This window comes from Seriola aureovittata, chromosome 4, assembly GCF_021018895.1.
Source record: "Seriola aureovittata isolate HTS-2021-v1 ecotype China chromosome 4, ASM2101889v1, whole genome shotgun sequence".
NCBI lineage: Eukaryota > Metazoa > Chordata > Actinopteri > Carangiformes > Carangidae > Seriola > Seriola aureovittata.
In genome coordinates this window covers 15,685,031-15,700,634 of record NC_079367.1, presented here as the reverse complement: position 1 = coordinate 15,700,634, position 15,604 = coordinate 15,685,031, and the positions used below count along the sequence as shown (strand labels likewise).

General features: G+C 37.6%; 1 protein-coding gene across 2 annotated transcripts in view; it reads left to right on the top strand.

Moving 5' to 3' along the window:
* cbl (Cbl proto-oncogene, E3 ubiquitin protein ligase) overlaps positions 1 to 15,604 on the top strand; it is a 39,674-nt gene that overhangs the window by 7,858 nt on the left and 16,212 nt on the right. Inside the window, exons 3-4 of one of the 2 annotated variants that reach the window (XM_056374840.1) lie at positions 13,878 to 14,024; positions 15,018 to 15,174. In XM_056374840.1, the coding sequence (XP_056230815.1) occupies positions 13,878 to 14,024; positions 15,018 to 15,174 (304 nt within the window). Of the gene's footprint in view, positions 1 to 13,877; positions 14,025 to 15,002; positions 15,175 to 15,604 lie in introns of both variants that reach the window. The other variant, XM_056374839.1, reaches the window with a different exon arrangement.

Sequence of the window (15,604 nt, the reverse complement as noted above, 5' to 3'; positions counted from 1 at the left end):
CAAATGATTTTTAAAAACCCTTTGTGTTGTCCAGACGGTCCACACTTTATGTCTGGCTGCTGCTAGTTGCTGCTCTGCAGGAGCTTTTAGATTGGTTTGTTGGACAATGACACTGAGCGGATGTGGAAATGGGTGGACAGAAACTATTGCCTGAGGGTAGAAGTTTATAACAAAATAAGAACCTAAAATTGGGTTCATTCATGTGACAAGTGTAATTACTTAATTTTTTTTCTTCATTTAATGTATATATTTTTTTTCAGTGACATCCTTAACAAACCTGATCAAAAGCAGTTTACTCAGCTTAGTTATTTGAGCTACCATGTGGTCTTTGGAATATACATATATACCTATATACCTATATATATATATATTATAGGTGTATATATATATATATATATATATATATATATATATTATAGGTATATATATATATATATATATATATATATTATAGGTATATATATATATTATAGGTATATATATATATATATATATATATATATACCTATATATATATATATATATATATATATATATATACCTATAATATATATATATACCTATAATATATATATATATATTATATATATATATATTATATATATATTATAGGTATATATATATATTATAGGTATAGATTAGGCCTGCATTGACATTGACATGTTTGAGTTCATTTGTCCTACTTGACACTGCACATCCAGTGATATGACTATTGTGCATGTTCAAATTGCAATGATGTTGCTGAAATGATATATTATAATGGGCCAGTCTTACAGACTCATCTGAAAATTCAAGTATACTTTGACTAGCAGGATAAGTGTACAAGACTAAATTGAACCAGTTTACTCTAAATTTCTACTTCTTGAAGTTGGCACCCCCATATGATTAAAGTTTTAAGCGTAGGCGTCAGCACCCAATTAACGTCCAAGTGACTCCAAAGTGGTGACTCATTTGTTTGGCCATCGCTTGTGCAAGCAAAACAAACCTTTCTGCTTCATTGATTCTCAAGTTATGAGCATTACACGTCAGCTAAATAAATTGCAGTGATTTAAGAAATAATGAAGCACAGGTTTTGTTTTGCCTGCACAAATGTGCACAAGTTATGTACAAACGAATGAGACCAGTTTGGAGTCATTTGGGTGTTAATGGAATGCTGACATAACAGGGCTATGCTTAAAATTTATATTATTGTAAATTTATATATTTATGTATATAAATTATACATATAATAAATATTTAATTTCTCAAAAAAAAACTCTCAATCAATCTTTACACAGGTTTTGGGATTATTCCCAACAGATGTCAGTTATCCTGTACACAGTCGTTCTAAATGTGTGTGAAACTAATTGTTTAATTACACATCCAGCCTGAGTAATTAATGTGAAATATGTAGGTATTAGGACAGTGTACGGAATAGGCTGCACAGCTGTGTTAATGCATAGCCGAACAGAATTAACAAGTAACTGTATAGCTTGGCTTATTACATTCACTTCACCATGGGCATTTGGAAACTTTCACTTTCTTTAACTCAATTTTGGTACTTATGTTCATTTCTGCTGCCTTTGGCAAAGAAGTTAGTAAAAGACTTTCCATTAGGAGAGGTAGGTGGGTTTAGCTCATCATTATATGCCACTCCTCTCAAGTGAATTGGCCAGCTGTTACACACACACAAGCAAACGGCCTAGGACTGGTAGATGGTGACATCACTGTGCATGCGTACATGTATTTGTTTGTGGGTTTGTGGCAGGGGGGTTTTTGTTTCTTAATAGCCCCAGTCAGCATGACACAGTATGGAAAGTATAAATTGCGCTGGTTTTACTTGTTGTTGTGAATATTAATGAAACGTGAAATTTCATCATCAGCTGGTCGAGCAACCAAAATAAGAGTGATCACGGCCAAATATGACCAGGGAGTTTACCTATGGGGGCAAATCATTGAAGAAGATGGTTGACCTCTAGTTTTTTAAAGCACTAGAGCCTCAACTTTGCGACAATACAAGAGTCAGCATGCAGTAGATTAGCTCACAAAATAGTCCTCTGTGGATTAACACTTTCTGGTGTTAATGTGTGTCCTCTTACAGACTGATTTCATGACATGGATATTTATCTCAAGTCTTTTCAAAAAAATGTTGAAAAGCCTACAGTTCTTTTTGTTTAACCTGAATGACAAAATTAGTTCATAGTTTTATCTAGCCAGTTTTAAGTAATACCTCCTTGTGTTGTTGCTAAGTTCCTCAGTGTGACTGTTCTTTCTCAGTTACCATGACAGTAATCTTGCAGACAGAAAAACACTACTAAGGTAACCTGAAAGAAGAGGAAGCATATATCTCATCACCCCCTGTATCTACCACGATAAAGTTTTTTTTAAATCCATTTTAACCATATTTTCTGTGAAACTCATTTTCATCATCACTTCATTGCACCATGAGGCTGTGCAGTAACAAAGTCTTGGTTAAAGCAGAGGAAACATATGCACACACACACACACACACACACACACACACACACACACACACACAGAGTAGCCAGACATTACACACAAAGACTGCTTTTGTCTGTGTGGAGAAGGCAGTGGCAGTGACACTAACCAATGGGTATTAGGCCCACTTAAGAATGCTATAGAATCAACCAATGACGTTGAGCCACTAGAGAGACTAGTATGTGGTTAGGCTGCAGCTGAGCTCAGCACATGGCTTAGACGGAAAAGTTCAACTGTAAGGATAAAGATAATCTGCCTGAATGCAGAAAGAATAGTTTGATAGAACACTGCTTTCACTGTGTTCTTCACTTCAGCCTGAATTAAAATGTGAGACTACTGACACTTATTATTTCCATCACTGTGACTTCAATCAGTATCAGTACTTGATAATTATTCACTTAAATTAAGATAAATGGCTATTTTAAAGTCAGAGTGAAAGATCCGAGTGTGTCATGAGAGCCCTGAATACAGCGTGGGTGTATATGCTATATTGTGATGTCATACAGACTTCTCCACATGGTCTTCCCCAGAGATTTAGAGCCTCTATTTATCTAGCCCCCCTCTCCCATATGAATCACACAGATTGTTTAGCTTGAGGAATGAAGTAGAGTTGAGGTAGTGCAATATAACCCAGGGTTTTTTTTTGTTGAGCAACAATTAAAAGCTTGGTCTTGACTTTAGTAGCAGCCTGGTTGTGTGGGCATAAGGTGTAATGTATTTACTGTGTTTTTACAAACTTAAAGAGAGCGAGAGGAAGAAGAGTGCATATGAAAGTGACTATTGTGAGCAAGATTTAATTATTAACACTGACAGCCCATATTCAGTCAGAATCAACACAACACAGTCAGCACTTCCTTCTTGTTTGCTTCACTTACTTCCTCTTCTGGCTTACACAGCACAGGCGAGACACTTTCTGGCCTCAGAGCTGGTGAAGACCCACACAGGAATGAGTTAGTTTTAATCAACACTTTTTTTACTCATCACCAAAGCATTGCCTATTCTGAGAATAGAGTGAGTAATCTCAAAAAGAGGTTAAAATCTAAACCAATTTACCCTGTAAAATTGTTCACTTTAGTTAGGCCAGAGCTCTAACTGAAACAATTAATGGATTCATTGATTAGTTGATCAACATTTTCACACAAAAGTGTGAGTATTTTCTGCTTTTGTCAGTTTCATATCACTGTTAACCGAATATATTCAGGTTTTGAACTATTAGTTAGACATAACATGTCATTTGAAGATAATGTGTTTTTTTTTGTTTTTTACAATTTTCTGTCATTTTTACAAAATAACAGCAGCTTAATCACCAATGAAAATGATCACGTTTGAAGGGATACATCAAACAATTATTTTCATTACTAAATAATCTTCCAGTTAAGTAACTTGATTTGAATAATTATTATAACTCCAATCAAATTAAATTTTTTTTTTTTTTTTTTTTTTTTTTTTTTTTTTTTTACTGTTTCTGTGGTCTATAAATGTTTTGCAGTTTTCCAGAGTCAAAGGTGATGTTTTGTCTAACCCATCGTCCAGAATCCAAAGATACTCTATTTATCATATATGATGAAGAAAAAAAAATCAGTCCAGCTCTAGACATTTTCACATGGCACACACTAAATGCTGGCAGGCATTTAGTTATGGCTGGCTCACTTGTCTACTACTCTATAAGCCACATAGTAGAGATGGATGGTTGTTCAATGCAAGATTGTGTTTGACCTCTGCATTAACTGAATCGACTAGTGAGTTGTGAATGTGGTCTCTTGATGAAAAGGTTTGCTAATTAGGTTTGGTTAATTGTTCTGTGTTGAGAAATTAGTCCTGTTCTTCTGAGCTTCTTATTGGTTTTAACACAGCTGCTTTGTCTTATGAATTTACTCATGGTCCAATACAAAACCTGTATGTTAAACATTGCACAGAGTGTCTGAGCAGAGTAATACAGTAGAACGGTTGATCAATGTGTCCTGAGAAAAGCCCTTTAACCCCCCTCCTCCATGGTTCTAACCGGATATGGCTTTGACCTCTCTGTGAGTCTGTTTGATCATCTTCCTGAGCTAAGCTGTCATTGCATCCTGACCACCGTTGATAGGTCCAGCTGGTCACAGGAAGTGGTGGGCTTATATATCTGCAGGGTGATGCATTTGCACTGTGGGACAGCCCACACTGCAGAAAGTCATAAACTCAAAGGCTAATAATATGATGCAAATGGTATTTGTAGTAAGGGTGTATATCTCTTATGGTCTAATTTGTCTCATATCTTATCTTTACACACCTAAGCTGTTTCTTGTGAAAGGCATGGCTGTTGGCTTTTGTTTTAAAGCCCTATAAGCATGCTTCACTGAGCGCAGTGTAGTGTCTACATTTTCACATCCTGAATTTTAGGTTCAGGATAAAACAGTCTAGAACTGGCTGAGAACAGCTAGATAAACAAATAAGTTCTCTGATCAAAATTCTAATGCCTTAAAATTTATCATGATGCAATGTTGAACTTCTGCAAATTTAATATTAATGGTAACATTTTTGCATGGCGTTACTGCTTCTGAGCTGTGAATGTGAATTTATTGCTGTTTTCTGTATTATATTATTGTAAAATCATTATCTTTGATGGATATTTTTCACTCCTGACATTTTTAAAACCAAATGATTAACTGATCAGTGAATTAAATGAGACAAAAGGCAGACTAACTGATAATGAAATTATTTATTAGTTGCAGCCCTTAGGTATGGTTAATTAAGAGTTTAATCCACACATCTTTTAGCGCTACACTTCACTGCTTACCCCTGCTTCTTAACTTGCTTCCATCATCCCTACCTTTCTTCACTGACAGAATATTACTCCAGTCCTTTGCACAGTAGAGAAATGCATTCCACACATGCTTCAGTGATATTATTACAATGGTTGGTAGAAACAACTTCCTCAAGCTTTGACTCATTCAGCCTTCCCTGCAGCTGAACTACTGTTCAGGCTTCAGTTGCAGGTGCCATGAAGAGCCTCTCTCTCAACAATGGTGCTGATCCATTTCTCTTTATTTTTCATGACAACATTCAGTTGTTTTATGAATGTTTCAGTAGTTCCTGTTTTATAAAATGTGCATGCCAGTGAAGTAGAGATTTGAGTGCACAACAAAAACTGTTGAACAATGGAGCGTTGAGTTTTTCCCCTTTTTTACTTTATACTTTGTACAAATAAATAATGAAATTAAAAATTCCAAAATGTTTATTATTATCATCAAAGATTTATCCATATTTTTAGTTTATGTGTATTACACGTCACTTTTATTTTAATTCCTTGTTTAGAAAAGGCCAGAACTGTTTTTGCATCTTTATCTGAAGCATAGTGGAGGTGAAGCGTGCACACTTTGCATGAGGTCCTCTCTTCATTGGGTCAGGACAGGTGATTAGCATTGTTGTGTCCAATGTAACTACATTATTTCTGGCTGCTGTTCCTACTTCTTGTCACAACATCTGGTTGTCTGTACATTTTTGTTTTGGGCATATTAGTCAGTTTTAAAGTTCATTTTTTTTGTTGCATAGTCCACATTTTGTTAATGTTATCAAACCTGGACAAAAAAGATCACAACAGGAGATGCATTCTGCGACTGTTTACAGTAAAGTGAATCTGTGTTGTCAGTGATTGATGTAGTCAAGCCTTTGTGGACAAAGAAAAACATGTAATTGTACGGTACACTACCTCTGGTATTTGCAAATGTCATTTGCACCCATTCCTATTTTGGTTCACCAAGACAGCCCTGTCCTAAAATATGACTTCCTATTTTCTGTAAATGTACCTGACATCCATGTGAAACAAACGTTTATCTCTGAGAGCACTGATCCTGACTTTGACTATCTGAAAACCCATCTTATCACTGTGGCTATGACACTGTAGGAAAGCTTTGTTTGTAGTATTGGATGAAGTCATGAGGAAATGCAGCGGTGCATTACACCGGTGTACAATGATCAAATTGATTACAGGAGAAGGTTTGCATGAATATCATTCATTATCAGTAGCTGCTCAGCTAAGTTTAGTTACTCCCACTCCAATATGTTTTTAAAACAGAAATATACACTATTGGGTTATTTGATATTAAAGATTAAACTTGGTGCTACATTTAGACATGGACAACTTCATGTGTATATCGTACATAGTATAGCAATGGGAAATATGTACCACTAAACTGATAGTTTTGTTTTATTGATTGCCTGGTAGAAAAAGGGTTTTAACATCGTACCCAGAGAGTGGTCTGCTTCATGTGTTTCACTGCTGGTCTAGGATTGGGTTGAACCAGAACTCTTTTGTTTCCCTACAGGCTGTGTTCTCTCTTATCAACTTATTGAAAGTGGCAATAGGTGAAATAATTAATGTGTTTTCTTTCCAATGGAAATGAAACCCCCACTTTTGCTAACTAAGTTTGAGTCACGTATCTGTTGTTTACTTGTGCACTTTTGCGGGAAAGAAATTAGTAAGAATCAAATCCTTTTGATCTGCAACTAAACTGAACTTTACAAAATATCACCCTGAGATCTCCTAATGTAACTCAGGTTGACTTAAATGAGGTTTAGATGTTATGCCTACTCTGAACTGAATTTTATCTGCAGTGTCTCATTCTCGTAATAAGTTATTGTAGCGTAGTTCTCATAACCAAAACAACCACAGTGATATTTCACACCACTGCTGGTCATGGCTGCATTCACTTTTAGATGTGAATCAAACTGAGTGCACTGCCTTTGTGTCTCATCTCTCTGTACAAACCCAGTTTAATTAAGGAAAAGTTTTGCTTGCCTCTGCATTGTCACAGCAGGGAGTCTTGGTGGTTAGCTAGTTTGTTATGATTTAGTTGGGAGTAAAGTAAGGGAAGCTATTAAGGTTAGCCTAGCAGCTAAAGGGCTATCAGTGCTGGGAATGGAAAACACAGTTCACACTTAAGAGGCTGCGGGTGTTACTGCTTCAATTACATTTTCCTACACTTGTAGCTTGCGGCTCTATGTACAGATATATATGTATACAGACACACAAATAGCAGAGGGTCATGGTTATTTATGTTGTGCACTGAGCAGCCGACTCATGTAGTCCTCACAGTATTAGATTATGGTGATTAGCATGACGCAACCCACTAGCTTCTCTGCCCCTCAGGGTACAACAAGTATTTGCTGTTTATCCACACAGAGATAAATGAGCTTTGATATGCAATAAGATATGGCCATTCAACTGTATTGAGAGGATTAAGCTGTTTTCTGTTGTTTTGCTATCTTTTATTTCTCTGTTACAATAATCTTAAATTTAAGCCTCTCTAATTATGATTACAGTTTTGAGAGGGAAATGAAATAAAAATTAAAATACACATTTGAAAAAGTTGATTTAGATTTTGCACAGGTGCATGTCTGTTCCTTTTTTATTTAGGGTTATCATATTTTTGAGTTTGTGTCGGGAAGCAGTAAAAATGTGGTTGGATAATTGCTTAAGTGTGTGTGTTAGTTGCCATGGCTGTTTCCTGATGAAGATCTGGAATGAAGCCAGTTCCGGAGAGTTACATTTATAAAGTGATGACTTGAGCAAAATGGTAAGACAGAATTTCAACACATAATCCACTGTTTTGCAGAAAGCAACTACATTTATTTTAAAATATATATTTTTTTTAATTTTTCTCCAGAAAACACGTAGAAGTAGCCAGTACAAATTGCTAGATCCCAAAATCATGCCATCAAATGTCATCTTTTGTCCTCCCAACAGTCCAAAAGCGAAAGATATTCTATTTACTAAAATGTAAAACCAAGAAAAGCAGCAACATTTTGACATTTATGCTTAAAAATTGGAATGATTGATCGATTCTCTATATAGTTGCTGATTATGTGATGAATCTTTGGTTCCAGGAAGGGTGGGTTTGAGCTTCACCGGATGGGGTTGTAATGGCTTTTCTCTTTTCTTAAAATGGTAATAATTTACGTGAGAGTGTCAGAAATGTCTTAGCCTTGTGGTATAATACTGTGTTTTTGCAAGTTATCTTGCCATATTTTTGGGGATAATTGTCCTGTTATCTACCATGAACAGAGCCTGTGAGAGGCACAGTGCTGAGTGTTTTGCATATGACTGAATTGGCACAATAAAAGTGACTCTTGTGTTAACTGATGGAAGTCTCAGGATGTTATCTGTAGTAGAAGCCTGTTCACATGCAACTTGTGAAGGAAGTGATCCACTGAAAAAAAAGTGATGAAAAACTGCTTTAATGTTTTTAAAGATATCATGATGATAGACTGGATTTTGTGTGGTGTAAATATGACAGATAGTTACATTAGTGCACATATTTCTTCAAAGGAGTTTTGCAAACGTTATGTAATTTATTGCAATCAATTCAGTGATTTCCTAAAAATCCTCTGATTGCATAAAAATGGAATCCATAGAACTGCAGAGGTCCAAAATGGTAGTGAAAAAGAATTGTTTTTTTGTTTGTCTCCAAGTATACTTATCTTCGAGATCCTGATCTAGTTTTAATTCATCTTATAAATTGTTGTCAACAACTTTTGGTAGCATTTTTGCAGGTCTCAGTTCATGCCTGATCAGAATGACCCTTTTAGCCTTCAGCAGAAAAGATAATACAGCTGCATGATGATATTACAGCTACTTGTGACTCCGCCAATCCAGACAGACTCTCATTCTGTAAGGTTGACCCTTGCTGGCTGTGCTGCGGTGTATTAACGCAGCGCAGTGCGGTGCTGGCTGGCTAGCTGCGCTACTTTATCACAGCCAGCAGGAAACAGGAAGGGAGCAGCCAGCTGCAAGGTCAGAGGTCAATCTATAGCATGAGGGGGATGGTGGACAAAAACCTAGTGTTCAGAAAAAAGGTTTGGCTTTTTACTGTGGTCGTGGTTAAGAATGATAGATGAGAGATGGAAAAAGAAAACACCATAGACATATGACAATCCAGAGTTAGGTCACCAAATCATTCTCTGTACATCTGAATCCCACTTGTCAGGGTTGGCATAGCATCTTAAATAGCAGTAACAGTTGTAGGGGTAGGCTATTGGAGCACTGGCTGCTGCTCAGTATACACACACACACACACACACACTCACACTCACACACATGTAGGACAGAGCTGGTATTGTAGAGAGGGACAAGGACAGAGTGAGAGGGGGAGATGCTAAAACAGATATCAGCTTGTTCTGCCACATACGAGATTAGATTTCAACCTGTATCTTACTTAGAGTTTCAAAATAATACTAATTATGCCTTTGATAATGCTGTCTCTGCCATAAAAACAAAAGTACACAATGAAGTGTCATTCACTGGGCAAATCTTGTGCCAGAGACAGCTGTACCACCCTGCAAGCCTGATGCCAGTCAGACCAGAGTTCACTTTCACATCCACTCTCTCTGCCTTGGATTCACACATTCTATGTTTGCTGTTAGACTCATCGCGTGAGCGGAAACCTAGACAGATGCATATCAAACTTTTTGGTCGTCTGTCCCAAAAAATCTTGAGCTGAAGCGAAAGGTAATGTCACATATTTCCATGCATCAACATTTAGCAATATCAATAAATATATTATAAATCAATGGGTGATGGTGGTTGTTTGCTTATGTTGCCAGCACTGTAAATTTGATCAAATGACACCCACTCAATCCTGATAAAGCAGATTAGCTGAGATGAGTTTTTGAATGTTGAACTCTACAGAGTGCTTCAGGGATTGTAGGCCAACCCAGAAGTTAGCATCACCCTGGTTCCCTTGACAAAAAACCAGTAGGATTTTTCCAATGGTTTTTGGATTACTGCAGAAAATAAACTCTGTGACAAACAAGAGTTTATGATACTTACACATTTTTATCAGCAGGATAATCTTCACAAATGTCACACTCTATGATTCTTGAAACCTAAATACAATCGGCATTAGTAAAATCTATTGCTAGTTTATAAACAAACTACACCACGGTCATATGACTTCATATGACGTGACCACCAACAAACTTTGAACTTGTGGTTTTGTTTAGCTAGCTAACCTATTCTACAAAAGCCTTTCCTCTATCATAGTTAGTAACAGATTACAAAAGTGCGAGTATAAACACAACAGGGCTGCAAGACAGTTTTGTGTGTCATTACAGCGGCACAAACATTCACTTGGACTAAAGGATGAACTGATTAGAATTTGGTGGTCAAAGGTCAACATCCCTGTTCATACTTGACAACATGTGGAAAAAGAAATTTAAAAGCTTGTCTCGTTTCTCGTCTCACCATGTGTATCTCCCTATCTGACTTGAGTCACACAGATTGGCTGAGTAGCATCACGTGACCAGTGCCATAAAGGCTAGAAAATCTATAAACTGTAAAGTTTATCAATACGTTACGTGTTATCGGATCAGACGAGTTGGAACAACCACACCTGAATCAGTTGCTCTTCAATACATGTAAAATTGACCCGAGCATTAGCGTCTTCAATTCGTGTTATTTCAGGGCATATTGTGCACATAGAAATTGTGTCCCCAAGTGAGCTTCTTCAAAGATATCATTTGCATTTTAGGGTGAATTGGAAATGAAATGAAATGATGGGCTTGAAGAGAGGACTTTATAAGCTTAAAGTCTTAAATAGCCTCCATGAATCTTTCACGTTCAGAGATGAGGGGAGTAGATAAGTGTATTCATAAAATGGCAAACTAACCTAGATGTGGAAATGAAGGCTTTGAGTGAGAAGAGATTAATTCCACACATAAACTTAAGAGAAACAGGGTACTGTCCTCATATGATTATGTTGTAGATGAAAGAGCAGGAGGGGGGGCTTGTAACTTAAATAAAAGCACAGGGTAGAGAGAGTTTGACAAAAGAATGGATGAGGCTTCAGCTTTAAGGCTCAGTAGGCCAGTAGGGCCAGGAAGCAGGAGAAACACAGGAGAACCCCCTGCTGAGATGATAGCTGCTGAAGAAAAAACACACAGAAATGCAGTGTCAAACATGCCTGCTTTTTCCTGAAATGACACTGGAAAGGGTTCATGATTATGGCTGACTGAGGTCTTCAGGGAAATGTGGGGAGTAGTTGAAGGTCTCATTTTCCACATTGCATCACTGATGAGGACAGCCCTGACATCAAAGACATACGGTCGATGCATCTGCCTTCAAGTCTTTGCTGTGGATTTAAAGTGGGCAGTGCAGTGAAAGATTAGACATCCAGCTATAAGAGTGTTCACTGTTTGAGGATCATTTACTGCTGAGAGGGTATAAATATAACGCTTTATCGCAGTTTGCGAGCATTGCATTTTCTCTTTCAGATTCGTGTCTGTTCTTCTGAGGTTAACTATCATACTAACAAGCACTGGTCTATTTTGGCAGGTTCTCAATGTACACTAATCTTATTCATCTATCTTCAGTCACTGTCCTTCCTCATTCACTCTTTCCACTCCCCCCTCTCTGCGCTCATAGGGTGCGTAGTGTAGTGTGGGGCAGCTGCAGTGTAGCCACGCTTTCATTGCTGTCTCTCTCGTGCATCTCAATTCACCCTGCCCAGCAGCCAAGCACAATCTCGCTCTGTGCTGCCTCGTAAATCATGGCTTTCTCAGCATAACACTTCTAACGCTGTGATGGGGTGCAGGGGTATGGTGACATTGTGCAGCTTCGTTCTCTCATTTCGAAGTCTCCTTTTTTTGTATCATCCCCTCTCACTTTTGTCTTCCACAATTATACTCTTCTCCACATCTTCCTTATATTTGGCTCTCCTACTCTTTAGCCCTCTCCTCTTCTCTGCGCTTGTCGACCACCCATTTGCGACTGGAACCAAAGCTGTATACTAAAATGTACTAGCCTCTACATCACGGTCACTCTGATTGTGTATGTGTGTGTCCTTGAACACTGCTATGTTGTCTCCATGGACCTGTGGCTATTTCTGTATTGTGGAAGCAGCTAAGGACAATTTTCAGTGGAAGAAAACACCAAGCAGAAACCAGGCCTTGAGTAAAACGTCTTTATTTCCACCCTCAACCCTCCTCTGTTAACTACCATCCGTCTTACTGCATATTTTACAAACTGTAACCTGTTATTCTTATGGAAGTTTACAGTCTACCCTCAAATCTCGTGTTTTTTGAGAGGTAAGGCTAAGCATTCACGTTGCCTCCTCATGTGTGTGTCTGAACTAAATTTAAGAATCACTTGAGTTTCCCTCAGTAACTTTATAAGTGAAAACAAATTTAATGTTACTTGCTTGTCACATTGGGGGTTTTTTATCTCGGACCAGTATGAAACTGAATCACTTGCACGTTGAAAATGTGCTACACCAGGGCGAAACTAGTACCTTCCATAACATCAATCACATCTACAACCTTTAACACATCAATCTATCCGACAGTTGTGGCCACAGACCTACATGCATTGTTCTCAACTGCTTTTGTTTTATCTTATTTTAAGTAAATGATCATATACCACAAGAAATCTAACTTTATGGTGATAACAGTTTCATCTGCCTTTTTCTGATATGGTATGTTTATGTCCAGTGACTGCCAACAGTTAAGCTTTGGTCAAACTGTTCTGACTACAGGGTAGTCAACAGCTGGACACTGGTATTCCTTTGTCATGTTGATCAGCTTGATAGAGGTAAAATAAACTTGTGGCAAGTAGTTGACAAAGACACAGTCTGATCATCTTCCCAAGCTACCAGTGGAACATGAGTAGTGATATATTCCAGAGAATTGTTAGATTTGAGATGGCACTGGTGTGAGGACAAAATTCCTACTGGATTAATTAAGAAAGAAACTAATAAGTAAATGGGAGAAGATGGATGTAATCAGAAAACATGCACAAGGAGAGAGGGCTCCATGTTTCAGTAGAGTCGTCTTTTCTATTTGCTGATGTGTTCCTTCTGCACATTTTGCGTCACGTATTTTCATCACCCACCACTGTTACTAGGGGTGTGTTTATCAGCCAGTGAACTACCAAGGGATTTCAATGTTGCCTCTGCACTATTTAGATCAGATATGCTTTGGAAAGAAAATGTTAAAGTAAAATAATATATAAATGTATTAAACATGTAATACTTGCATGCAAGAATTAATAGGAAGTTCCTTTTTTTTCTGTCATTGACAGTCATTGGATTTTGTTTTGCATTGCCACAGATGGCAAAACCAACAAGAATGCTAAACAGGTTACTATTTATAGTTGCCTGAGAAAGTTGCATGTTTGATTTACATTTGAATATTGAAATGTGTGTGTGTGTGTGCATATATATATATAATATATATGTGTGTGTGTAAATTCCCTTATTATCTTGTAAACTAATCATTGTTATCAGAACTCACCAGGATTAGGATTGATACATTCCATCAATAATACATTAAGTCTATTCAATATTACAGTTCAAATGATGACGCTGTAACCACATTGCAATGATAAAGACGTGTAATCTCACACACTCTACTCTTGACTCCCACAGACGGAACCTCACCAAACTGTCGTTGATCTTCAGCCACATGCTGGCTGAGCTGAAGGCCATCTTCCCCAATGGTCTGTTTCAGGGTGACAACTTCCGCATCACAAAGGCAGATGCCGCAGAGTTCTGGAGGCGCGCCTTCGGGGACAAGTGAGTCCAATTATATATTACTTTACACAATAGAATATTATATTTCTCCAGTGGTTCCACACTGGAATCCTGGAGCCCTATGGGGTCCCTTACAGGATGTTCCCAAGAAAATGAGTTCAATTCAGCACATAATTAGAAGTTACAACATTAAGAGAATGTATAAGTGACATCTGAGAGAAATAGTTTCAGCCTCCTTGCTCTTTTTTTTTTTTTTTTTTTTTTTTTTACAGTAGTTACAGACAATAAATATTTTTTCTGAGGCTCATGTTGGGTATCCAAAAGGTCTGATGACTACTACATTCTTTTATGGCATCGTTGATAAGTAAATGTGTGAAGTCATGTAATATATCATCACACACATTTGAGTTAACCAGTCCCCAAATGCACACAGCTAAGTCGAAATTGTAACTGAAAACAGTACAGAAATAAATGAGACATGTGGAACTACAAGGACATTTTAAATGCTGGGTTTTCCCAATACTACGTAATGATACATTAATTTCCCTATTCATCAGATAACTGTGTGGTTTATGTATCTTACCTCTATAGCAGGAACTGAACAAAGAATGTGACCACCATATGGGAAAGCTTAGTTCTGTATTTTTCAAATGTTGGTCTGAGTGCATTTAAATTAATCTGCCAGCTCTTTTATCAAAACATCACATCACCTTAACTTTCATGACCATTAACCCTCAACAAACAGTCTGTTCAGAAAATAGCATTTCCTCTTTATCACGTATGAATCACTAGAATTCAACGTCCTGACGGGAAATGTGGTTCATATCTGTATTTAGAAGAGCTACTGTGTACTAACTTAAGTGCTCATGATGCACACAACAATCATGTAACACACCAAGTAAGACTAAGTTAAAATCAAGACTGTCACCACACCTTTATGCACCTTGGGAACGCCACAAGGCAGAATGCAGGTAGTCTACACTTATTATTTATGGTGTCTTGATGTTTGTTTTATTTCAGTTTGCTGTTTTACAGGACCATAGTGCCTTGGAAGGTGTTCCGTCAGTCTCTTCATGAGTTTCATCCCATCAGCTCCGGACTGGAGGCCATGGCCCTGAAGTCCACCATAGACCTCACCTGCAACGACTACATCTCTGTCTTTGAGTTTGACATCTTCACCAGGCTATTTCAGGTAGGGAACACACATACACACACTGCACCTTTCTTCTTGTCTTATCATTTCCTTGTGAGTTATTGAGATAAGAAATGTACAAAGGAAGAGAGTGACAGAGAAGACAGAGACAGAGAAAGAGAGAGAGGGAGAGAGAGAGACTAATACAGCAGTCTGTTAACCTTGGTAAAGGAAACAAATTTAATTTGAGCAGCACATAATGAACTTAAACTAATCTGCCACATCTTTTTTTGGCTAACGCTATCAACTTTTTAGCAGGATGCCTGCTGACATATTCACACTGTCAGATGGGACTGAAGTTGAAACCTTCCTCTTCTCTGCTCACGCAGTACATATAGAGATGTTTGGTAATTATTTTGTCCTTTTTAAGGGGCAGCTGTTGCTGCTTTACAAGGCCCAGTCAGTGTTTTTTTCCACCTAGAATCACACT